The sequence below is a fragment of the Mercenaria mercenaria genome, chromosome 10 (genome assembly GCF_021730395.1).
Source record: "Mercenaria mercenaria strain notata chromosome 10, MADL_Memer_1, whole genome shotgun sequence".
NCBI classification, from domain to species: domain Eukaryota; kingdom Metazoa; phylum Mollusca; class Bivalvia; order Venerida; family Veneridae; genus Mercenaria; species Mercenaria mercenaria.
Genome location: NC_069370.1, coordinates 51,952,278 through 51,979,394, shown reverse-complemented (window position 1 = coordinate 51,979,394; position 27,117 = coordinate 51,952,278). Strand labels below are relative to the sequence as shown.

General features: G+C 33.7%; 1 protein-coding gene across 1 annotated transcript; it reads right to left on the bottom strand.

The window, feature by feature from the left end:
• Positions 1-8,269: 8,269 nt before the first annotated feature.
• Positions 8,270-26,031, bottom strand: LOC128559932 (uncharacterized). Its single transcript, XM_053553081.1, has 11 exons — positions 25,955-26,031; positions 15,656-15,698; positions 14,267-15,466; positions 13,362-13,451; positions 12,662-12,738; positions 12,345-12,413; positions 10,990-11,089; positions 9,958-10,058; positions 9,232-9,300; positions 8,609-8,732; positions 8,270-8,404 (listed from the first exon to the last, which is right to left on the bottom strand). Exons 1-11 carry the CDS (start codon positions 25,982-25,984, stop codon positions 8,400-8,402), a joined length of 1,908 nt encoding a protein of 635 aa, XP_053409056.1. The 5' UTR covers positions 25,985-26,031; the 3' UTR covers positions 8,270-8,399.
• Between the last annotated feature and the right edge of the window lie 1,086 nt (positions 26,032-27,117).

The following is a 27,117-nucleotide window of genomic DNA, read 5'->3' as shown; positions in this document are numbered from 1 at the left end:
ACGAACATGTCCTTTTTCATATTCTTAAATGATTTTTTTTTGTTGCCAGACAGGGGTAAAGATAACCTCTCTGCAATTCCCAGTGAGTTTTGTCAAAAATATCCGTATAATGACTATCAGTACAGCGGCCAACGAGATTTGGGTGTACTTAAGTCCATAAAATGAATTGTGGTTGAGGTTTGCAAGGTAATTGGAACCGGACCGAACACGTGTGCCTTGCTTTGGCAATATAGCAGGAGAAAAGTAGGTAGTGTAGAGATAGTACCTAAGTTTTTCAAATCACAGGTTTGAAGTTAAAAAGCTTTGAAATGAAGACAAAGGTCCATATATTTCTCAAAAACAGAAATATAGACAATATTTTAACCAGAAGTGTGGAGTTATGAGCATTTAATATTTTCATGTTAACGAAAATTTTGTGATCAAGGAAATGTAACTCTTCTTGAACATGGAGAGCATAAACATCAAAGGGACATAATATAGTCAATATTTTCTAATTGGGTGCATTTGATTTAACATTCAACTTTGATCTGGATTGCTAAATAATGATCCATGATACTTTGTGCTAAAAATTTAGAACATCTGGAACAGTCTATTAACAGCAAAACAATACTTTAGCAGAATCTAAATAGTTACGCTCTAACTGGGACTCGAACCCAGGACCTCTCACACCTAAGGCAGACACTCTACCACTTCCCTATAACAGCAGTAGCTAATAGCTATGCAGTTGAATTGCTGGATTACATTGCATGAACTGGAACAATAATCGGTGAACTCCGGATTATCGGCGTATTCGCTTTGTTACCTAACGGCAATTTTTGTGTAAAGAAAAAATATAATCTAATGCTGCCAACGTCATAATCGGTCAAATCTGCCCAAATTTCTTTGACGTGTTGTTCAGAGTATGAACTTACTAACTGGTAGTACCAGTGAAATATTACTTACACTGAATCTTTTATATTTGCCCTTTTTGCAGCTGTCGAACGGCAAAGACGGTGAGTTTTGGCCAAATATAAGTAATTATTTTACCAGTTTTGAGAGGATTTCAATTGATGGGAAATTACAGTTACAAACTAAATACCTTTCTGCAGCACATGGAGTCATTAGCATTCACTGTCAGTCAGTATTATGACTAAGATCGACTGCCATTCATTCATTTCAAAGTTTCATAGACAGAGTCCGTTGTTTACATTTTTTATCGTAACCGGTGCACTTGTAAAAATCACTTTAGTTTGAAAAATCAAAGCATGCAAAGAGCTATGGTACGGTCTCTAGGTAGTGTACTTCCGATGAGGCCTTGATCATCCGACATCGGGAGTCCCCAGTAAGGTCACAAACAAACCAACAAACCGCATCCTCCAGAGGAACGCCGCAATTGTTGCCGCTATATCACTATCGTGGATGTGCCATGGTCTTCGGACTATGTCGCGTCAATCAGATATTACCCTCCTCTCTAAGACAAACACGTTAAGCGCGCAATCCCTTTTAAGGCTTGGGACACGTCGTGAATTGGTCATCTTCATCAGTCTTCGGCAGGTTTGAGCCATCACCTTACACCAAGGCAGCAAGCAAACAGCAAGTAAAACGTTAATGAAGAACCACTCAGTTTCTGAATTTTGAAAATTATCTAAATTTTGAGCCAAAAAGAGAGTTTGTCAAATTAATTATTTTAGTAAAGGCTGAGGGACAGGGGATTTGCTTTTATTTGTTATAAATACAAATTAAACGACATAAAAATGAGATTCGGTATTACTAGTCTTTTTCGGTCAAACGTAATATGTGTTTAGTTCAAGATATGTCGTAATATGGAATGTATTGCCAAATAGAAAATTAATTATTTTAAATGATCTGTGCATTACTCCTTCCATTCGTTTTGAATACTGTTTTTCTTCTCTTTGTTTAAAATTGGTCAAAAATACGAAATGGGAAACTGTGTTCAACGTTATAGACAGTTGGTGGATATCTTTCTCCGTACTTAATATGGAATTATATTTTTATAAGGTCTCACAAGGTTGTTTTGCCAAAGGTACCAATTATCTCTAATATACTTAGGGAACGGTATGACGAAGCTGCCATATAATATATATCGTGTTCCCAGTTTAGACATGAGTATATACTAGACATACAGTCTCGCATAATAAGAGCAAATGTCAGCAACACACAATGAAAGTCCTGCCTCTTTTCCTTTTAGAAAAATGTGTTTTGCAAGTATGAAAAAGAAACTGATATAAAAGAGGCTACCATCGTGTGCACGAATGTGTAATTAAATCCATATGTATCTGTATATAAGATTTAATTGAGCAGCTTGCGGCAGGTAAACTATACGTTTTAAACTTGTAATTATAGTTTTACAGCACAGTTGAAAATGCTTAACTCTATCATGTGAACAACGTGCAGTATTTTAAATTACGATACCTCAAACGATTATTGTAATAAAGAATGAATCCCTACACACACATGTACCAGTACATATATACTAACAGGAAATCGCAGCCTTTCATATATGCAGTTAAAAGGGGATTTAGATAATAATAAGATCTCACTTAATGTCTGAACTTCTGTAGAACTACTGTCATTAGATAACATGAGGTTTTGATTAAAACATCAGCTGAACGAATGGATGGTGGTCCAGTGGTAAAACTCTTCGCTGTCATCAGTTCAGAGGACGCGCGCTCGATTATTAGCCTGGGTATGGCGTACCATCTGGGTCAAAAGTAAATAGATAAAACAAGGAGTATTAAAATTGTACCTGCAGGTAAAATTTTATACGTGCAGGTATATTTTTTATACTTTCAGGTAATTGGAAATGTACGTGCAGGTATAAAATTGTACCTGCACGTACAATGTTATACCTGCAAGTACAACTTTGTACCTGTAGGTATGAATTTTCAAAAATACGTGCAGGTATAAAATTGTACGTGCAGGTATAAAATTGTTCCTGCACGTACAATTTTATAGTTGCACATACAAAAAATATTTATACCTGCAGGTATAAATAATACCTTCACGTACAATTCTGATTTGTACCTGTAGGTATAAAAGTGTACATGCAGGTACAAAAATATACATGCGGGTACACTTTTATACTTGCAGGTACATTTCTGATTTGTACCTGCAGGTACAAAAGTATAATTTAATTTGTAAATTTTACTTAATTTCTTAAATTTCTTAATTTGTACCTGCAGGTACAATTTTATACGTACAGGTACAATTTTATACCTGCAGGTACATTTTTGTTTTACACTTACAGGTATATTTTTGTACATGCAGGCATACAATTATACCTGCAGGTACAGTTTTATAACTACTTAGTGTATCTCTTTACTTTTAACCCAAATGGTACGCCATACCTGGGCACTGGAATGTTGTATCATCTGCCTGTCTACTTAGCCACGGTGCACAATCACGTGGTCTATGATGTCACGCCGTAGGTATCGCGCCAAGCAATTTTTGTCAACAAAGCGTCGATTCAAGAAGAAAATTCGTCGTAAGTATTTTGTTACGAATTTTTGTAAAATGTCTTTAGTATGTTGCAAGTCCGTTTATAAATGCGTACCTCCGATCACACAGCATCTGTCTGTGTCTGCTTTAGTTTGGCTGGAAAACGGGACAAGCTGACCAAAATCTCAAAATCGCTCTTGCTATCGCTCCAAGCTGATTCCAGAACCGCATTAAAACCAGCTTTCTCTTGCTAAATTCTCCAGATGGCCGTTTTTGTTTGTTACGTTTTGTCTCAAAACAGCTGCTGATAGATTATTTTTCACGTTAATGGTGTTATTTTCAGGTAAAACCAAAGATAAAAAGTATGCTATTGCGGCAAGTTCTGGAAGATAAATGATATTGCAACAAGCTGAAATGATATTGTTATTTTAAGTCAGTTTTCCCATCAGTATTCTTAAGTAAATCAACGCATATCACTCTTTCACCTAAACCGAAACTGGTCAAATGATAATGCAAATGCTAAATGAAATATTTGATACTTTTATTTTGAGAAAATATGACATTGGATTATAAGTGCTATTCTTATTTTACAGGTCATTTTACTATCGAACTAGCCGGAAGACTGTTTGCAATCTTGTGCACAAATATAAGCAACCAGCAGAAGACAGATCCATACAACGTGTGCCCACTAATAAGCGTTGTACATTGGAAGACAGGTAATAACCTATATTCAATAATAATAATAATAATAATAATAATATCATTATAATTAACAATAATGATAATAATAGGGGAAATTCTAGTCTGTAAACTCACTGAAATAACCCTTACACCGGCAAAACAAACAAACTTTATAGGAAACGCCGTCGTGTTACAAAATAATTGAAAAAACTCTGAAGAGATCCGTAGAAAAAAAAAGACAAACAAAACAAACATTCGATTTGAGTCAGTTGATAACGAACTATGAGTAAAACAAAACTATCAACGCCCTTGGCAACGCCGTAAGCAGTACATGTATGTATTCATTTGTTTTGGGATTAAATACGTGGCGACATGTTATAGCCGGCACACGACATGTCACATCTGCATTTATAATAAGTCATCTTTGATCTTATAAGACTTTACCAGTTTTAGTCTTTTTTGCTTGTTACAGGGACCACGACTTTGATCGCTCAGAGAGAACTAGGGTCTTGTGCATGAAAAACGTAGCTAAAGTGAGCCTAGACAGGAATGCTGTTAAAGGGGACCCCTTTGTGTTCGATGGGACAGCAGTGCAAGGCAGAATGAAAGCAAACTATGATCCCTCCGAGCGTTAGTATTGGACTGACAACTGATGATACACAGCATGTTTGCGTGTTACTTGACTGCATTTCGATTAAAAATTCAAGGCTGCTGACATAGGACGTTTCTTTCAAAATTCTATTTTAGTCATTGTCATGAGTCAATACACCAAGGTTGAAGAAATTTTGTACGTTAGAAATTTTAGTTATTACACAGTTAACTCTCGTAAGCCTTTAAGGCTATGTATCATGATGTAGATTGGACTTTTCCTGAGTCAGGTCGTTTAAACATTTGTAATATTTTACAACTAACACATTCCAGAACTTTCAGCTTCATTTTTATTATTTTTAAAGACATGTCACTTCATGTATAATCATACGTAAACAAGATAAAACTCACACTTTTATCATATGGTTGTAAAATAATGTATCATTTCCCGAAAATTCGTTCCTATGAATATTTGGTTTACATATACCTTGTCTCTACATTGAAAGTAAGAAATCCTGTTTTTCTGAAACAATAGTTCATAATGTGCTAAAAGAACTTTTACATTTGTAAACTTTAAAGATGTGTTTATAGTATCTAAAATATGTATACTATTTCTGTAAATATGGATTTCGGATAAAATTAGACGCTTACACCAGTTTTGCCAATGACTGTGAATGTAACATACGATATTAAAATTTTATATTTCGAAACTTCAAAATAATTTCTTCCAGAAACTGTTCCACATGTCGAAGCATAATTGTTTGTTTGTGTTGGGTTTAACGCCGTTTTTCAACAGTATTTCAGTCATGTAACGGCGGGCAGTTAACCTAGCCAGTGTTCCTGGATTCTGTACCAGTACAAACCTGTTCTCCGCAAGTAATTGCCAACTGCTCCACATGAATTATCAGAGGTGGAGGACTAATGGTTGCAGACAGAATGTCGTTTATCAAATAGTCACGGAGAACATACGGCCCGCCCGAGGATCGAACTCACGACCCCGCGATCCGTAGACCGACGCTCTACCTACTGAGCTAAGCGGGCGGGTTAAGAAGCATAGTTGTATCAATTGCAAACTGTTTCCTCTGTATTACAATTCCTACAATTTTAAAGGTTGTGTATATATCCACTATATTTTTAGCTACTGAAAAAGTGGAATGAATTTTCTGAACATTTTATATTTACTTTGCAAAATAATGCCAGAATTGTTTAGCCGTTGATCGCTTTAGCTTGTTTTTCTTAAAGACCCAATGTTTATCTGTAAATAAAGTGAACAAGACTTAATATATCAACAGTACGTTTTCTTTTCTGAAAATCGAAAGACTTCGTCAATACTTCTCAATCCCATAATTCTGATTTTGCATTAAAAGAAGAATGACGTCAATTTGTTTGTTTGTTAAAGAAGGCTGAGTAAAGTAAATTTCAACCGATGAATTCCATCATATATTGCTTACACTTATGGACATTTCCGTTACAAAAATATTATACACCCGGAAATAAACGAAATAAACTGCACTCATGGCCTAAAATGATATGCTTATATATATAGAAAATGGCGGCAAATAGAAGCATTTTTATGTTGTTGTTTTTTTGTTGTTGTTTTTTCACCTCACGTAAAAGATCTAATGCAGTTTTTAGTAGTTTTGATACCTATATGCATTTCGTCAATTTTGGGAGGTAGTGCAAGGGCTTGGGCGATTTTTCAAGCGTCTGTGTGTTCAAGCGTGCATGTGAGTGGGCGATGTATTAGACGGATTGTTGACGCCTGGCCAATTGTGACTGTATTTAATGACTACTGCAACAAAACTTATACTTTGAACTATAAAATACTGGCATTAATCAAATCGTTGTAAATCACAGATTAAATTACAAACATAAGAACTGTATATGTTTTATTAGTCTTCTTTGACGACTAACCTTCAATCTTGTAACATGATAATAATAGCCCCGCGAATATACCGCTCTACATTAACACATAAACAGATTTATTTTGCTTCAAAGCCTTTGATTTATCCTGAAAATCACACTCAAACCTTTCAAGCCGTCGTCGCACATAAATGCTTCAGTTTGTTGCGATAGCATTTATCTTTTTAGAACTACCTGCTAGAGCATACTTTTTAAGCTTGTTGCGATATCAATTATCTTTCAGAACTTATAGCAATAGCATACCTTTTTATCTTTGGGCTTACCTGAAAATAACACCATTAACGTGAAAAATAATCTATCAGCGGCTGTTTTGAGACAAGAAGTAACAAACAAAAACGGCCATCTGTAGAATTCAGCAAGAGAAAGCTGGTTTTAATGCGGTTCTGGAATCAGCTTGGAGCGATAGCAAGAGCGATTTTGAGATTTTGGTCAGTTTGTCCCGTTTTCCAGCCAAACTAAAGCAGACACGGACAGATGTTGTGTGATCGGAGGTACGCATTTATAAACGGACTTGCAACATACTAAAGACATTTTACAAAAATTCGTAACAAAATACTTACGACGAATTTTCTTCTTGAATCGACGCTTTGTTGACAAAAAATGCTTGGCGCGATACCTACAGCATGACGTCATAGACCACGTGATTGTGCACCGTGTTAGCGGGGAAAGACAAGGTTAGTCAGGTAGGAGATTACCTTAGCTACATTTGACGTCATATTGTGAGTCATATTATGACGTAATAGTGTATGAGTGATTTTTAATTAACAACATCTTTGACAATGTGGTAATAACATTATCGGTAGGAAAGAAAAATGATTTTACATGTCTACCTAAGTAAGGCAGGTGTTTTTCCAACCCTTAGGACAGCGTGAATAAAAACCTCCCTAGCGCTCGGTTTTCCATTCCGCGCTGACCCTGGGGTTTTGGAAAGCCCTGTCTTACGCAGGCAATCTTATAAGATGCTTGTATTCTAACTTATAAAGCACTGGTAAAAACCTCTGGGACCAGGAAGTCGTGCATCAGTACTCCTTACAAGGCACGATGTCTATTCCAAAAAGCTGGGTATGTTTATATCTATCTATGGACAGGGGGCTATATTAATTTAGTATAAAATGCAAGCATTTACCATTTCTCTTATTTGGATAACCTTCAAACTGACTTACTGTCTGTAAAAAAATCTATCAAAGTGACAAAACACAGAAGACATAACATAGCCAATTTCCAATTTTGTATCCTTTGAACATATATCGAAATCATTGAGTGTTTAGTATGGACAGAATTATAGAATCTTTTGGACCACGAGTACATTAAATATTCAATTATAAAAGCGTTTCGCTTCAGCCAGTGCTTGTTGGTGTCACTGGTATACTTTTCATAAACTCGATTAAGCGGAGTCATCTCTCTATGCTTTTATTTACTCATTTTGATAGCTGTCATTTTAATACTTAACACTTGAACCTAGAATGATATTAGTTTGATATGTTGACTGTACATGGATGTAAAATACACGAAATATCGAAGTCACTGGTCAGTTGCAGAACATGACTTTTCAGTAACAATACTTTATTGCAATAAAATAGTACAGCAATTTATTGTACGAAGGATAGGGAATCTATACCATAATAATTATGGTATAGATTCCCTATCCTTCGTACAACGACCTATGGTTTACATACATACAGCACTCACATACACAAAAGAATTGTCTGATTATTTATGTTATAAAGTAAGGTTCGTCATTTCAGCATGCCATGCCGGTTCCTGCTTCCCTATCCTACAATAAAAAAAAATATATCAAATCGGACTTCAGCACTGGTTTTATGTCTGTTGCGTTTACCCGGTTTATACAAATCAATCAGTTCTAGAAATGTCACGGTTAAATATGTATTTTGTCCTGCTACTAAAACGAATATGTTTCTACTCCTTTTTATATACATTAAATCTGGTATAATAATAATTCTATAAACAGTTTCCTTACCAACCAGAATTGACCAAACATCACTTCTTGTGCAGTTCAGGTTGCAGTAATCATCCGTGCAGCATGAACGACAAACTGGCAAAGCACGTGTCGCAACGTGCACCGCTCTTGATGAACGAGAACACTGCAATTAAACGTTGAGCAAACCTAAATTAGAATACTCTGCGATATGTCTGCACATAAAGTATAAAACTAAAGCAGCAATTCCTTTATTTCGGTTTATTCTTAAACAGGAAACACATCAGAAAATATATATTCTAGAAGGATATACATGCTATTTTAGAAGGATATACGACATGTTTTCAGTGAATTATCGAATATCAGAGTGATGTATATCTGGTATTTTCGCAGTGAAAAATATCAAATATATTTTTCACTGGTAAGAAACTACAAAAATGGTTAATTTATTCAAAACATGAAATAAAAAGAAAATTTGTTTCTTTTAAATGTAAGATCAAAACAGCTTTCACTCATGAACACCATATCTTACATTTTCAATCGCGGCCATACCACTCGTGAAATTATTGCATCTGGTGTTCACTCGTGAAAGATATTTCAATCTTATGCTGAAACAAACAAACATCCTCTATAAATTCATTTGAAATATATCTGAAATAATATACCTGTTCATCTGAACAGCCCATTATGAAATGAGAATGATCTCCCCATTTGAACTCTTCAATACTACAGAACTGAAAAAGAAAAACTTCATAAAACAAACACTGTAAGAAAGATTGTAGGTAGTTTTGAATATATAGTAAAAAATGATGTGGTATTTTCAATTTTTTAATTTTATTTTTCATTCAGTTTAGAGACTCATTTGAATTAAAAATAAAAAAGAAAGCAATTTCGACTTTTTGTAAATGGAATTGTTATGAAATTCCAGGATATCTTAGTCGTCATAGAAACTATATATTCATGCAAAAAATGCATAATTTCTTAAAGCAGTTGTCGTAAATGTGATATCAAATGATTTTAACAATGGGACAATTTACTTTTTTACCATAAAATTGATAGTATGAAATATAATCATTAATGAAAAGATTATAAAGATGCCACTGCCACCAACGAAGACCTTTGTAAAGATGTATAGTTTTTTCTGGATTTTGTGAAATAAAGCCACAATGCACTAAAACTCTTATAACGGATTGTGGGGAAGTTGGCAGTTACTTGCGGAGAACAGGTTTGTACTGGTACAGAATCCAGGAACCCCGGTTAGGTTAACTGAACTTACATACCTGAAATACCTTTGAAAGAAAACGGTGTTAAACCCAAAACAAACAAACTTATAACGGATTACGTGGATTCAGTCCAGTTGACAGAAATATAATATCAAATCTTCCTCTCACCTCGTTTTGCTCACACAGTGCAAGTTTATTACAGTCTACCGGTGACTGTTCATAGGGGCAGTCGTAGCAAAGAGGACCGCGTTGATGTCGTGGTACTAACCCTAAATAATAGAGGAAAAATACATCTGTAAATATGTGGACTTCTTTTGAGGTTTTCTGGATATCCATTCTAAGATGATATGTTATAAACAAACAGTAATTGAACGGTGGATAAAATAGAGTGTGTACAATTTGATAGAAGGATAGCGTACAGCTTTTAAGGCATCAAATGTAGTTCAGACAAGATTGCAAATTGTATGGTGGCAACTCATTTGTTTTCGTGTATATTCAAAATACCTTTGGTCGAATGAACAAACTGCAATATTACGAGACTATTGAAAAACAAACTAGCTGAATGTCTTTTGAACTTAAATCTTTTTTATGTAAGGTTTTCACCAATTGTTTTGTCATAACTTAATGCAAAATGCCAATATATCATCGTGATCCTTTTAGAAACAAGTCATACTTCAGTCTATTTATGAATAAAATGGTATTTGGTATAAAAAAAAATTAAACATGATGAAAATAAATGTGACATTAAGAGTTAAAGGAGTTTAATGGAAAATTATAGAGGTTGCAATTTATTACGTGTACACGAACCTGGAGTAAATCCCTATATACAGCATAAATAGCGTGTGCTAAAATTGTCCGATAACTTGACTGCAGCTAAATTCATAGCGTAATTCTTTAGTCTTTGTTAACCTTTAGTCTGATGGCGGCAAGTGATTTTGCCTTTGCTACCAATGCAGACCAAGATCAGCCTGCACGTCCTTGCAGGCTGATCATATGGTCTTCACTGTTTGCTACTCAATCAGTAAATTTTCAGCGAACGTCCCTTTGAATAATAAGTGGTGCTGCCCAAATTGAATGATGGACCCGTCCATTTTAAAAATTTAGCAGGATAAAGGTTAATGCAGCTATTGGAACATTAATACAGATGTTAAACGAATGCTTGATCTTTCAAGCATGAAATTGCAACCTATCTAATAATACCGTTATCACCACATCCTTTATGGTTACAGTAATGTTCTGGACAGCACTCGATACATTTATCCGGCAAATGTTGATAGAAGTCCATTTCTTGCAAACACATCTGATGAGAAAGTAATCAAGTGTCAGACGTTAGTCAGGTTTATATTAGTCTACATACACGAGTAAATATAAGACTTTCGCCTACTTCTCTGCAATTCGCCCTTAGGTCATGACTTCTTATACCAAGTTTAAAGTCATTTTACTAGGTAGCATTCTATGCCTCTATGATCTTTTTATAAATTTTATTAGCTTTGACAACAGCGATCTACTTTTTCTAAATAAAAGAAGAAGATTAGCGATTAAATGCAATAAGGCTGAAAATTATATTGCAATGTCTCAAATTAGTCAGCTTTGCTTTAGGAACGTTGTATACTTCCTCTCAAGAAATAACTCGATAAAAATCAGTTCGGGGCTGCTATCAATTTTACGCTTCAAAAAAGATCTTCGTTAAGTTTTGAGATTTCTAATCATCTGGCATCTCGCTTAAAAAGAAAAACAAGAACTCGAAGAACACAAAATGCCCCCTTGATGCAATCAGTAATTGCACAAGGAACAGAAATTATTTGCTCACAGTAAACAAAAGTTCTACTGTTCTGGTTCAATGTGACCTTGACCTTTGACATATTGACCTCAAAATCAACATGGGTCATCTGCTGATCATGATAAACCTCCCTATTAAGTTTCGTGATCCTAGGCCCAAGCGTTCTCAAGTTATCATCCGGAAAGGGTTTAACTGTTCCAGGTCAAAGTGACCTTGACCTTCAGCCTACTGCTTAAAAAATCTATAGGGACCATCTACTGGCCATGACCAATCTCCCTATCAAGTTTTGTCATCTAGGCCTAAGCGTTCTCAAGTAATCTCCTGGAAACTGTTTAATTGTTCCTGGTCACTGTAACCTTGATCTTTGACCTACTGACCTCAAAATCAATAGGGGTCATCTGCTGGTCAAGATTAACCTCTCTTTTAACTTTCATGATCCTTGGCCTAAGCTTTCTTGAGTTATCGTCCGGAAACCGTTTAACTGTTCTTGGCCAATGTGACCTTGAACTTTGACCTACTGACCTCAAAATCAATAGGGGTCAACTGCTGGTCTAGAATAATCTCTCTATCGAATTTCCTTATCCTAGGCCCAAGCGGAAACGGGTTTTCTACATACCGACCGACCGACAGACCGAGCGACCGACCGACCGACTGACGTCTGCAAAACAATATACCCCTCCTTCTTCGAAGTGGGGCATAATAATGATAACAACATTACATATTTTTAAATACACAACTTTTATTTAGATAATATGTTAACGATGTTTCCACTTACGTTTGACTGCATACATCCTGACCTGTATAACTTTCGCCCAAATTTCATGTAACTCTTCAGGTAACAAACCTACAAGTAAAGATGAAAATGTCTCGATTGGATCAAGTCATGCTTTCTAAATATTACATGTTGTCATCCCGATTGTTAGCTTAGAATTTAAAATAGGAGATCATACGAGTATATACATGCATATCTGATCATGGTATTTTGTATGTAATTCGATCTGTTTGGTATCCATTTTTCATATAACTAATAAAATGCATTTTTCATCATTTTAATTAATCTTGATTGAAAATAAAATAATTATAAAAATAAACCTCATTAACGTCACAGTGCTTGACAACATCACACAGTTCAACGTAACTAAGGTCATCACAAGAGTAACACGTTACAGCTGCGTTATAAAAAATCATGAGACAGTGTTATATACATGTAGTTACATTTAACTTTGTCACAAAGTAATAAAAATCATTTTAAATAATAATTTCAGGTTGTTTTTTTTTAAAAAAAGACATTTTATGCTTAAAATTATATTGATATATTATAAAAGCAAACACACTTAAGTCCAAATGAAATGAAACAGAATTTTATATCGTGTTAGGTCACTTTTTTAAATAAAGAAGACATTTTATACTAAAAAAAATATTGATTTATGATAAGCAACAGTTAATGTAACCACCTGGAAACCATATTGTTATTCATATTGAAATTTAATTTCTTTTTTCAAGGTAACATTGATTTCCACATCTCTTGACTCTAAAAAGGCATACGTGAACGTGTGTAGTGTATCATTATTTAAGTTGAACCCTTCATTCGGACTCGAAATTTGTCTTTTATGTATGAAAATATTTTGTTTCTTCTAAAATTCAGTTTCTTTTAAACTTGGAGAATGTTACCTTGTTACCTAGATGATATGTTTTTTTTTCATATTTAGCATGCTTTTGAAAAAAATCAGCTATAGAAATTACTAATAAAAACAGTATAAATATCTTAAATGTTTCGTTATTAAATGCTCACTCTTTGACATCTGCGTTGGTGAAGTAGTAAGTTCTACAGGATGCACATCAGAAGTAGTGACTGTTTCAGGTGCCGTAGTTGGTTTATACACTGGAGTAGTAAGGGATTTTTCAACAAAAATACACCTTGTATCACTTTATAATACTGTCATGTCAAAATACATAATTTTAATGTTTCAGAGGAATGCGAGCTATGTTACACAGTAGAAGAAGAAGGCCAAGCATCTATCAAACTTGCAATGATAGGTGTTGTTCGTTTTCGATAAGGGAATGAAATTCTGTCACAGAACAACAGTTTATGCGTGCAGCATATATCATATATGTAGTTGTAAAAGATTAAGAGAATGAAATTTGTCGCAGAATGTAGCGTAACACAACACAAACACGACACAACACGAGTCTGTACATTTTTGATGTTTATTTACACAGTAGAATATTTCGTACATACTTTCATAATTTATTTCGTAACTTCTTAAGTCTTAACAAATGTCATATCTAAACCTAACTTAATATCCGCGAGACCCATTCCTAGGTCTAAGTCCAGCCGGACTTCTAAGCCCTTCTGACCACTTCTCCTCATCTAAATATCTGTAGCTCTATTATATAGCTACTAGTATATCATAACATCGGTTATATGTATTGTCTGACAATTTGATGTACAAAACGTGAGGATGTGATATAATAAACAATTAGATAAATGCATCAACAATATCAGCTTGACAGGTGTGTAGCTGGTGTACTGTCTAACCTTGATTATTTTACAAGAATAACATTTTATGCATGATGCATATATTGTTAAACATTAGAACCTGTAAGGAAATACGTACGATAATGATAACTTATTTGATCGGGTTTTAGACCAGTTGCCTATTTGATAACTGCAGTAGAAAGAAAACAAGATTTTACCTAACGGAAATCCAAATCCGACGGGAAAACCATATCCAATAAAAGTATCTAACCCGTAAGCAGTCACTCCAAACATTACGTCGGTATGGATATGATTCAGTTCATGGTAACCAACAGTTACGTTTATGATAAGTAAAGTATAGTTGGAAAACGGGTCCGGAACTGAATATGATTTCGTCGAAATCAACTGTGATCCATCTAAACGGAGACCTCCAGCTTCGGTAGTAGGAACAACGATTGACAAGCTGTTTGTAAGTGAGGAATAAATTCTAGGAATGACAAAGTAATAGCTATTCAAATAGTTGCCTATGCCTGGAATCACAGTCATAAATCCATCAGACGGAATTTGATCGTAGTACTCTCCCACACCATACTGCACAACACTTATTGAATCATTTGAAGTAATTATTACTGGACCGGTTCCCATTAAATATTCCTCTTTATACGCCTGGTTACAAAGTGTTGTTGAAACATTTTTTAAGCAATATTTTTCATTACTGGCAGAAAATACTTTAACAAGATATCCTAGTTTAGGGAAGATAGGAGGAACAATAAATACTGTATCCCAAGCCGATTGTGATGGAATCATTTGTTCCAAAAGCATATCACAGTCACTAACGCCATGCGGAACAAAAGCACAGGACGTTCCAGATATAGCAGAAACTGGCTTATCTGACCAAATGACCGTATTGGAAATGTCTGTTTGACGTGACAGTTGATGAACATCTTGACAATCTAATCTTACTATAGTGATTCTGTTGTTACTATCAGTCACACTTACTGTTGTATTATCATATACACCGATTATCATCATTGTAGATCGGTCAATGCTACAACCTACTGACGGGGGGCAAGGATCATAAGAAGCAACAGTGTATCGTGTTCCTAATGAAGACAAAGGTAATGCTAAGTAAGTATCGGTAACACCATTTACAGGTTTCCATGTCACATATACAGCCACAGGTACATCTGCACTCAAGTATATACCACGGTTTTCTGTAAATGTTCCCCCACGAATTAATGCATTGCTAACCGTCAAAGTGGTATCTCCTGTTGGCAAGCTTTGGTTCCGGTGTATGTTCAAATATGGGATGTCGAGGTACATGTTCCCCTTTTCTTTTGATGCAATATCGATTTGGAAATCTGGTGTCCAGGTACGAGCAGCAATCATCCCGATATAGAATTCCTTTCCATAATGGCCTAAAATAAAAGACATCCTTTTGGCTCAGAAAAGAGCAAAAATAAGTGTTGATTCTGATTCAGTTTATTACATAGCAGCATATCTAATTCAAATTACAAAGAGCTAGATAGCATTATAGATTACCAAATTAAATAGTTGCTACATTCATTCACAAAGATCTCCATGTTGGTCTAAATTTTGTTACTTACTTTTCTGCAATATAGCATGAACACTACACATGTATGAGAATACCTGAAAATATATTAAAAAACTCTCTTAATTCATACTGAAAAATTTGGTTGAATTTCGTATTTTTCTCTTCTTGAGCTTGTATTGATAGCTACGGAATCGTTCTGATGCCGGTAGAGAGATTTATAAAAAGTCCTACGTATGCTGACTCATTTGTTCGTATGATTCACTTAAGAAATGAAATGATTTTTTTCTGTGTTCATGCGAAATGAACGTCAGAATAGGACCGGCAAATCCATGAATCACGCTAGCGATCCATGTTTAATTTTCCGATCCTATTCTGTCTTTCATTTCGCATGAACACCGAACAAAAAGTTTAATTTCTTATATTTGCATTATATTTCCTTTCCATTAGTAAACACGATAATATTATAAATTGCACATATTTTGTGGCATTTCACAATAAAATCAGCTTCCTGGCCATTCTGTTCACCAGACGGAACAACTGCTACATCATATAAGGAACGATCTCCCTGACTATACGCGGACGTCGTCAAAACAGCGGTCAAAACAGCGGCCGGTTATCATTGAATAAAAGTTTTCAAGATAGACTTTTTTTTTATCTAGAAAATTTAGATTAAAACAAAAAGTACAAAAAAAAATCAAAATTTACCAGTTTTTAACTGTTTTTTCTTAATAAATCTCTTAGATGCACGGTGATCCCCAACTTTTTTTTCTTTCCATTTTGAAGCATTTTTGTATGTGTTATTAAAGCTTCAAAATATTTTGAAAATCTTACCGTCAGAATTTTTTTTTTGTAGATCTAAATAATTTTTTCCATTGAAAATAAAGTGGGTGGGATAATTATGTCAACATGTAAAAATGAAAGAGATTTGTTAGTGACATTTATGCTTATATAATACTGACATCACCTTGTATTCATATTAACCTGTAAGACATGAAATCCCTGTAACATAAAATGGGATATTATATGTTTTATAAAGTACCACCATTTTTTCAATTTTACAAAATTTCAGAAATGCTTAAACAGTGGGTGAAGAAAATGCCCTATAAAAATAAAACGAGTTCGGTGACCTGTGTTTTTTCTTCTCTTGTTTGTCTTAGAAACTAATGTTCTTCAAGCTCACAGAGTATGAAAATATTCTTATCGTTAGAAAAAATTCGCTCGTACATCTTTAATGATACCATTCATAGTCTAATGTACGTACTGGACCTTTCACAAGTCAAAAAGCATGATTTTATCTTCCGAACGGGAAGCAAGTTACTATACTATATATCAAGTTTTATGTTCAGGAAGCCAGTAAAAACAGTGGGGGAAGTATATCACTGGTCAGAATGCACTAGATTTGCATTATGTGTAAAACGTGCCGATTGTCTGAATAATGTATAATTACTCAGACATAAATAATAGAAAGAAAGGAAAACAAACGGCAATACCTTTCACAGTTCCAGAATCAGCCATTTAACTAACAAAGAAGTATATAAAATTGTTCAATAACTAGTGAGTATAATGCAATATTAAGCCATCTATATGTATTTATACAGCTACAGCGGATCTACTCATCATGAAGACAGACGTAACTACGTTTGAAAAAAGTGCCGAAATTTTAACGCAGAATGAAAAAGAACGTGTGCATTTTTTTCAATATAAATTCTCATTTTAAAGAGAATTCCTATAGTTTTTTTCCTTTTGTAGAATTTTTTTTAATTCACATATATGATATGAAATATTGTGCTGAAAACAATGAACAAATAAAAACAATAGGTCACCAGGCTCGTTTTTGTGAAAAATTGTTTTGGACACACCCACTGTTGCTGAAACTGCCAGCGAGTTTTCAACATTTTCATAATGTTCTGCTTTTTTATAAATACCAACCAAAATATACATCAAGACAGCACAATAAGGCTTTTTTCTTTTTGCAAATTTTATTATATACTTATTTGATATTATAGCCATATTTGTAATACTCTATCCTTACAGTAATTGGTACAAATGAAAAAAATATTGTTTCATATTTACTTTTGTGAACTTTTTTCAATGAAAAATACCCATAGTGAAGAATATTTTTTTTTTTAATTTTGAAAAAACTCTTTCATAGAATTTTTTCCTGTTTTTCTTGTGTATAGATAATTGTATTGTGAACATAAAAATGGCTAAAAATGTATGGGTCACCAGGCTAAATTTTGTGTTAAGACCGCTAGAATACAACACCTGTTAGGACGGAAAGTGGCGCGAACCTGGCCAAATTGATTACATGTATGTGCGCTAGAAGTTAAAAAAGTTTTATAAATTCTTAATTCTTTCTATAATTGAATACTAAATAATCTGAAAGGTGATAATGACTTATCAGTACTAAGTCAATTATCTTACATTATATGAACAACACTGTCTTTGTACTAAAATGCGATGTGAAACACAACCACAAAAATAGCAAGATATCTGTCAGGCATGATACTTGTCAATACAATATAAACCAGTATCAACATTTGATTACTGATAAAACTTATCAAAAAATGTTATTTCATTCAAGAAACCTCATATCTAAGAATGTCTGTAATATGTTTCGACAAATGTTGACTTCAGTTCAGTTTTCCATAGAAAGTGTCGGCTGCGCAGAAAGATGCGCATAAAAAACTATAGGAATTCCCTTTAACATAATATATTCTTTTTCATTCTGCGTTAAAATTTCAGCACTTTCTTGCATGATGCAACTGTCACTAAGTTTTCTTTTGTCAAAGTTTAATTTGACACAGTTTTTGATAGGAGACTTTAATAGTGACAACTGGCCTTAAAGATACAGTTTTAACCGAAAGTACAAAAAATTACCATTATGCATCAACACCGAGATGTCGTGATGTTGCGATGACTTATATGTTTACATTTTTGTTGAAACAATTGAAAAGGCATAAAGTAAGATGTATGTAAGACTGAAATTATATTTCACTTTTTAACACCATATTGTCGCATCATTACTCTTTTGTGATTTAGTGAACGATTTTTCTGTCTTAATCCTGCATCAGATTTATAGAGATATTAAGAATTAAATAGCTTACACGTGATTGAAGACATATCCGTAATTGGTTACATATGAACTTATCCAGATTTCCGAATGTTTCAAACGTCAGCAGCCGAGAAATCCATCAACATTCCATGTTGAAGATATCCGTCATTTGACATTATTTCTAAACACAGAGGAGGAGGGAAACTTGTTATAGCAGTGGCAGATAACTAGGACCATAATGAAAGGACTGTGATTGGGAAAATGATTACATATGCTATGACCAGCTTTTTATTGTTGAAAGCATATCAAATCAGCAATTAATAAGTCATTTAGCAGAACATTTGACAGAAAATCAAAACCTCCTGATAGTTCTTTCTTGCATCATACCTTACAAGATGCCGAGCTTAAGGCCATCTCCTGTCCTTGAAGGTCTTATCACTCCAGGTGAGATAGATCCACCTACACACCCAATGATGTCAATAAAGCTAAACTGAAGGAGTTGCTACACTTACTGGTAAGGTACTCTGCCTTCTGTGACGACTTAGCTGATGGTAAAGTATCAAATTGGACCAAATTTTCTACAAATTCAACCAGTCAAGACCAGCAACAAGTCTCTACTTTTGCCTACAACCTAATCATCACTACCAAACCTATCGACTACAGCACAGTGTACACAAAACTTCTACGGACGAAAGGGAGTTATGCGTGAATTAATTCAAAGTCGTACTACCGTCTTTTTTTATCAAAAGCTCTTGAAATCGTGTGAAGTCAAAACGATTCTCTGAAAGGTGTTATCTCAGTCAAAAGTTGGATAAATCTTCTTATGTCTGACTTCAATGGAGTTGGCTTTTTTATTTGGGGGAGCAGGTTTGAAAAATCTTAGGGCTGATGATGGAACATATGCCTCAGCTAAAGCGGCCAATGCCATGACCGTAAATGATTTGACTGGGCATTGACAGCCTTCAAGTTGATGGATGAGGTTTTATACAGCCGCCTGTTGATCAACATTTGGAACTGACGCGTGAACAACAACAAAGATATACATCAAGATGTCATATGATTGTGCCAAGACTCAGATGTATGAAAGAGGATTCGTACCCACCCTCTGAAATAGAATTCGTCTGCGAAGCAATCGCTATTCATGTGTAACCACTACTTGACGAGTTCCCAGAGGAGAGCTGGAAAGTGTCACTCAAATTCCTGGTATGGGAGGATTACTGGCTAAGAGTATCAACACCCATGAAACTTCTCCACAAGGTCTCCAAACTGGACAGTGCAGCTTATGCCTTTGTTGTTTGCGTCGGATCGTACAACTTAACATATAGCAGTTCAAATTCTTACTATGAACAGGCTACCACAAGAATTCAAAGAGGGATTCTTTAAACTTGTATGCTTAACAGGCATCGGGCATATTTTACAATGCTAGACTATAGCGCATAAAGTCCTTGTAAAGCGCTACAGGGTCAGTATGGAATCATAAGTCTGACACTAAAAGAAAATGCATTTGCCTGTAGGTGTCTGGTACGACCTCTGTCATCTCTGGATTTAATTGCATTTTATTTAAGCATTGGCAACAGAAACAATGACGGAAACACCAAACACCACGGTGAGACAAAAGCGAAACGAGAAAACTATTAATTACATTGATCAATTTGATCATACAAACGCGCCTGAAAAGCTTGTGAATTTTGCCACAGGTGTTCATGCTACTGAGGACGTTCAGCAATCGATGACACAATGTCTCTCGAGAGGTCATAAGATATTTGAATCATTTGTAACGACTGGTAGCAATTTTAAAGTGATGGTTCAGATCCGCCCGAGAAAGAAATAATGCAAATTTAGATCAATGCAAAGAAATAAAGTGAACTTGAAGAAGACAAAAAACAGCAAAAACACCAAATGCAGAAATACCTAATGATGTAACAATATTTCAACGGTTATTGGCTATCAAATGCGTATAAAAGTACTATCATCTGCAGGTGTATTTGCATTTGAAAAACAAAGAAATCAGACTTCATGACAAAGTTTGAGAAACTGTTGCAAAATAAATTTGAAATGACAGAGAATCCAGATACTTCCTGTTCATATATTTAGCAGAAAACATTCATTAACATGGCAAGATCCAAGCATACAAAACCAGTAAAAAGTCCGTGACGTCTCGCCTTTTTCGACAATATTATTTATATATAGTTCTACACTTGATACATGGCGATAAAACTCAAAGTGATGAATGAAAGTAAACTTAGAAATGATTTTAATTTTGAAATCGTACAGTGGTGCAAATTATATTGTTCATTAATTCACATTTCACATTTCACATTTATGTTGCATATACATGTACATATTCCAGCGTACATGTGTAGTTAAGCGACGATTGACATATATTTCCATATCAGCCAATCAGAATGATTTTGTTATCTAGACCGGAACTACATTAAGGAAGTTCATAAAACGTTGATGAAAATTTATACTTTACGGAATGTTCTGCGATAAGAACTATTAAGGCAATGTGACCGGTGCACGATGGAAGATAAATTACTTGTTCAATATGCACAGTACGAATTTACCTAACAGCGCGTTGTACAACTGTACGTGTGAATACGCGATTGAATTGGATTAGTATATTGTTCCGTTCATGTCAGCATGCATAGGGGTAGGGTATAACATCAACAGCGTTGTTTTTCTTTCTGATCAGGTGCCAGCTGTCTGCAGTACTAAACTGTAAAATTACTTGCCACTTACCTATTATTCAAGCTACCTTTTCTTAAATTTGGTTCATTGATGTGAAGTGTAGGCGTTACGTCAATCACGTCAAATTATAAATGTGACATCATTGAAATGTTTTGCAGGCATATTGTGTTGCTCATTGCTTGAAAATCAGTGTTGAACGGAGAAATGAGATAATATTTTCTGTTTTGAACCGAAAATCAAGGAATGCTGCAAAAGATTTAAGGGACAATATCATGAAGAGGAAAAATATTAGTAAAGCAGGACATTTAAAAGTGGTCCATAAATATTGCCGACGATTCGTGGTACATACACGAAAAATAACTTTCAGTCACGTTTTATAGATTAAAGAGCTCCTTGATACGGTATCACAGATCAGTGTCCAATTTCTTCAACACGATAACAAGATCATATGAACGGTATTTATTTATTCCTAGGAGGGTGTAGAAATACATTTAATGACAATAAACATTGAACCAATTTTAATCACTTGTTGTATTGATTTATTTTGTGTAACATGACAGTGTCATAATAATATTCGGCCGTTTTTTGAAGTAGTGGTGTTTCCTAGGAGACGACAAATAAATATTGTGCATGTTCTGAAATTTGTTATTTAGATATTCGCATTTGATATGTTCATACCGTCATATTTTCAAATCTTAGCAAAATGGAGCCAGACAAAAAAAATGACATTAAAATGAGAACACATTTCTGGGTAGTTATTGAATACCCTCGTAAGAAACTCTATGCAAAAAGATGTATAATAACATACATTTACTTATGGAGCAATGTAGCTTGCTTTCAATCTATGAAATAAGATTTGACTTTCGCCTCAAGGATTTAGTTTAAGTATTGCTTGGTCGTGAAGCATTATAACAAAACTGAAGTAGCCGACAAAAAGAATATTTTGTTTAGTTAGATTATTAGTGCAAAATTAACCGCTATCAACCTCTATTATTAATTACCGTTTATTGACCCCTATAGTATGGTTTTAAGATTTTTTGCCATAAAAGGTAATAAAATTAATAAACAAGGGATTACTAAATTAAGTAGCAGACAGACAGACAGACAGATTTCTTTATTACTACCCAAGTATATATTTACATATACAATATGGGGATTTTCTAATAGAGTTATTCATGACAGTATATATCCAGTAGTAAACATAAAGATAGATGCACAAGTTTAAACAATATCAAATTCAAGCGTTAATGATGTCATACATGATCAAAATTTGATACAGATGGTGGGGGAATTCATATATTTCTGATCAAATATTCAATGTATTAAAGTTACATATTAAGATATTAAGACGTCATTATCAACTATAGAGAAAGAAAGATAAAGAAAGTTGGTGTTTATTGCAGCAAGCATATTGAAGTTTCAACATTCTAAAATACGTTTGAGATGGTCATTTGTCAAACAAGATGACTTTATTCAGATTACATGCATGAGTTGACTTGAATAAAAATATACATGTATATGTATGTTTACATTTAGGACTATTTCTTCTCATAATATAAAGTAGTGCTAAGTCAATAAGGTTATTAAGAGATGTTACGCTATTATTGCATATAAGATGAATTGACGATAATTGATTAATGGTCATTGATTATGTGATTCTAATAAAATGCCATAATAAGATAAAAGACGCGCATGATGAATCATTGTCTTGTGGATTTATATTTTTATTGGATTATTATTACACGTGCTGTTTCGGTAAGTGTAATTGCAGATTTAATGTTTATTTTAATTGTTGTAAAATACTCTAGAATTTTGCCAAAACTGCACGAATGAATTTGCATAAGTTTACAAGATCTCTCTCATTTATCGAGTTCATAATCTTTGCAAATGCAATATCGTTTCCGATTGTCAAGTTATGATTATTAAGCAGTTCATTCCTTTGGTTAACAAAGTAACTACATTTGAAAATGTAATGGCTCTCTGTTCCGGGAGAGTCCGTTTGACAAAGTGGGCAAAATCTGTCAAGAAAAGCGGTGCCATCATAACGACCTGTTTCTGACGGAATTCGCGTATTACAAGTTCTAAACTTGAAAAGTGTCAAATAGTCGTTTCGTTGTAGAATATTAAAATATTTTTCATAGCAAAGGGATTTTTTAAAACTATTATAAACTTTTCCTTTATTCGAAAGTTGCATTTGATCATGCCATTGTTGTTTATATTGATCAATTAAATTAATCTTAATACGTAAGTGAGTACTTTTATTTAAAGAGCTATTTTGATTCACCCATAAGTCAGGTCTGCCTACCGAATTTAGTATGTCTTTAATTCTGTTTATCCATTTAAAATTTTGGTCATAATTATTTAACATATATTGATATAGGATATAGGAAATTTTACTCTGTTTTCCTAATAATAATCTAACCCAGAAAGAAATCATTCTGGTTTTGATTGTGACAGAAACTGGATATCTTCCAAGTTCACCCAGCAACATATAATTTGGTGTGCTCTTTCTGGCATAAGTAATTCTCCTTAAAAATGTATTATGGATCTTTTCCAAGAGGTCTAAATTTTCAAATCCAAAAATTTCTGACCCATAGGTTAGAATAGGCAGTACTGTGTGATCAAACAGTTTCAATGTGAGATCAATAGGCAAGTCTGCATTACTACATCTAGAATATAACAAGTGGAGTGCCTTATTGGCTTGTTGTGTAACATGTTTACGACAAGTTAGAAAAGACCCATTGCTGGTAAATGTCATACCCAGATAATGATAAGAATCAACGATAGCAATCGGTTCATCACCCAAAGTAAAATTAAATCTATCTCTCGCGTTCCTACTACCAAAGATAACTATTTTGGTTTTATCAACATTTACTTTGAGTTTCCATTCAGAGCAATACGAGTTGAATGATGTTAAGCAATTTTGAAAATCTTCTGCAGAGTTAGACAATATTATACTATTAGTATCATCAGCGTAGAGAAGTACTAGTAATTTTAGCCACGTTTCATTATTCATAACGTCTTTCAATTCTACACCATTGATACCGTTTGATTCTAGATATGTTTGGAGATCATTTAGATATATGGAGAACAAAATCGGACTCAAGTTCTCCCCTTGACGTACCCCGATTTCTGAAATGAAAAATGGTGAGCTATCACCTAGGTGCACTACACAAGACTTAATATTATTGTACATATTAAGTATGACTTGGAAAAGTTTACCATTAACAAAATGTTGAAGTAATTTATGCCATAATCCGAATCTCCAGATTTTATCAAAGCATTGTGAAAAATCTATGAATCCACAGAAAAGTTTTTGTTTACGCTTTTTTAATATTTCTATTAATGAATGCAAGGTAAATAAATGATCAGAACATGAGTAGCCACTTCTAAAGCCTGCTTGACTTTCATTCAGTAATTGGAATTCATCCATATAGTTGGTTAACCTAGTGTTTAAAATAGCTGTAAATAATTTCCCAAGACATGATAGTATTGTGATTGGTCTATATGAATTAGTACTATTAGGACAACCTTTGTTTTTATAGATTGGAATTATCCACCCTTCTAACCAAACTTTAGGAATATGGCCAGAATCTAGTATAATATTAAATAACTGTTTATAGATAGGTAAAAGCATGTGTTTTGTATACTTGATATATTCGTTTAGTATCTTATCTGTTGGACTTGAAGCTTTACCGTTGTTGAGTTTATTTATACATTTTAAAATTTCATCATGGGTTATTTCTTTATTAATGAATAGGTTTGAATTATTAATAAACGTTTGATCAAAAGTTATACCTTGCTCATTATTTGGATTACTGTTAATTTTCTTAAAGTGTTCATAAAACTCATTAATTGACGGAGATGGCTTCGTATTTGATTTTGGCTTAAGCCTTTTCAAGAAATTCCAGTATTGTTTAGGAATTTTTGATTGCATTTTACGTAATTTCTTAGTATTGTCATGCTTATATTTATTAATGTAATAATTCATTACACGTTTATACTCTTTACTAGCAGTTAGACATACCAAAAATTGTTTGCAATATCTCAATAATTTAATAACAATATCGGTGTGATAATAATTCTAAAATAATAAAAAAAGTTTGTCAATTTCCAAAATTATTCTTTGCTTACACACTCGAGTTTCATTTTTTCCTGAAATGAAGATGCTAATATATTAGATCGTTGTTTGAAAACAGCAACTTAAAATTCATTAAATGCATATACGACAGATTTTGAAAACAAAATATGTCTTATCTAAATAAATATTTTAAATATGTACTTACCACATGCATTTTGAATTGGTGATATCTAAAGTAATGATGATTCTAATTTACAAATGAACAGGTTAAGGATACAGTTCAAATAGAAGAAAACAAAATTGCAAATTTTTGACCAAAAGGAGGACTTTTTTATATCCAAGGGTAATATTTTGATGTCCATAAGAAAACAATTCGAAAAATAATCAAGGTGTCATTTTCTCTAAGCAGACCCGATTTCATCTTTATGTGCCATTTTTTTTTAAAAAAGAAAAGATAATTTCTGTTAATATTAGTATTTTTAAGTATTTTATATTTTTTTTTTAATTTTATAGGATATTCTTACCAAAATAGTCCACGGTATTATATTCGCCATATTTCAAAGTATTCCGCGTCTACCGCTGCAATGGTACTTGTAATGACTAGATTTGTTATCTAACCTACAAACCTGAGACCAAGATAAGCGTTATAAAATGTACGTCATTGTAGATAAAAGTACTGAATTCACATTACGATGATTCAATGTGACTTGACAATGATACAATCAAGAGCCAAATTTAGGTTCATAAAATATTTTTTCTCAGTAGACAACATACTTTTGTTCTTAAATGTAAATAATACAGCATTTTTATATTGTCCAAGTTTTAATTAAAAAATCCCAAATTACATTTTATTTCCTAAATTTTAGTTGAAATTATAGAGCATTATAAAAGTACTTTTCACTTCTTAATCTGATTTTAATCCAATAATAAAGGAATAATTGACAAAAACATCAAAACCAATATTTTAACTTCCTATTGCAAAGATGTATATGTCCTAAATGTTTGTTATTTTGGACTACTATATGTACGTTTTATGGACAAGTTTATAATTTTTAGAAATAAAGACAATGGATATAACTGTTCTGTAAATACAGTACATGTGCTGTTTGATCCACGGAATCAGAAATATTGCAGATATTTCTAAAGTTCTACAGAGGTGATGTTAGGACATTTCTATTTCTAAGATATCTTTAATAATGTCACTTAAAGGCCAGAAATGTGCTTGCCTGGAGAAAAACACAGGTGGACGTAACATATCTAGGATACAGCATGTGTCAATAAGCCATGTTACAATGATTATGTTTCCTGAGACAATCAAAATACGGAAAAAATCATTTTAAAAAGTTTTTGCCCCTGTAACAACGAACCATTAGCAAAGTGAAAATCAGCATTTTGACATGTACATTGCTTGAAAATAACGTTACAGGCGGTCAGAACAAGCAAAATGCAAACTAATAAGACTAAAAATTATGTTCAATCCTGCTTACTTACTTACACTTTGCTATCTAATTTTTCTTTCTTAAATCATCTTAGCCAGCCTGTCAAAACTGCTCGTTTATATTCGGGTAGGAATCGGATTTTATGGCTATATGTATGAAATACATAAATTGTCTCCGCCAACGGAACGTTTTTTTTTCTGTTTTTTTTTTTAATCTGCCGTTTTGTCATCGAAGGTCATGGCAGGCGA

Excerpts from the sequence above, each read along its gene's own strand:
- LOC128559932 (XM_053553081.1), bottom strand. The coding sequence starts at position 25,984 with ATGGCGAATATAATACCGTGGACTATTTTG. Across the intron at positions 15,467-15,655 it reads TCATGCTATATTGCAGAAAA|GCCATTATGGAAAGGAATTC; the intron begins GTAAGTAACAAA and ends CTTTTATTTTAG. Across the intron at positions 8,733-9,231 it reads TGGGCTGTTCAGATGAACAG|TGTTCTCGTTCATCAAGAGC; the intron begins GTATATTATTTC and ends GTTTAATTGCAG.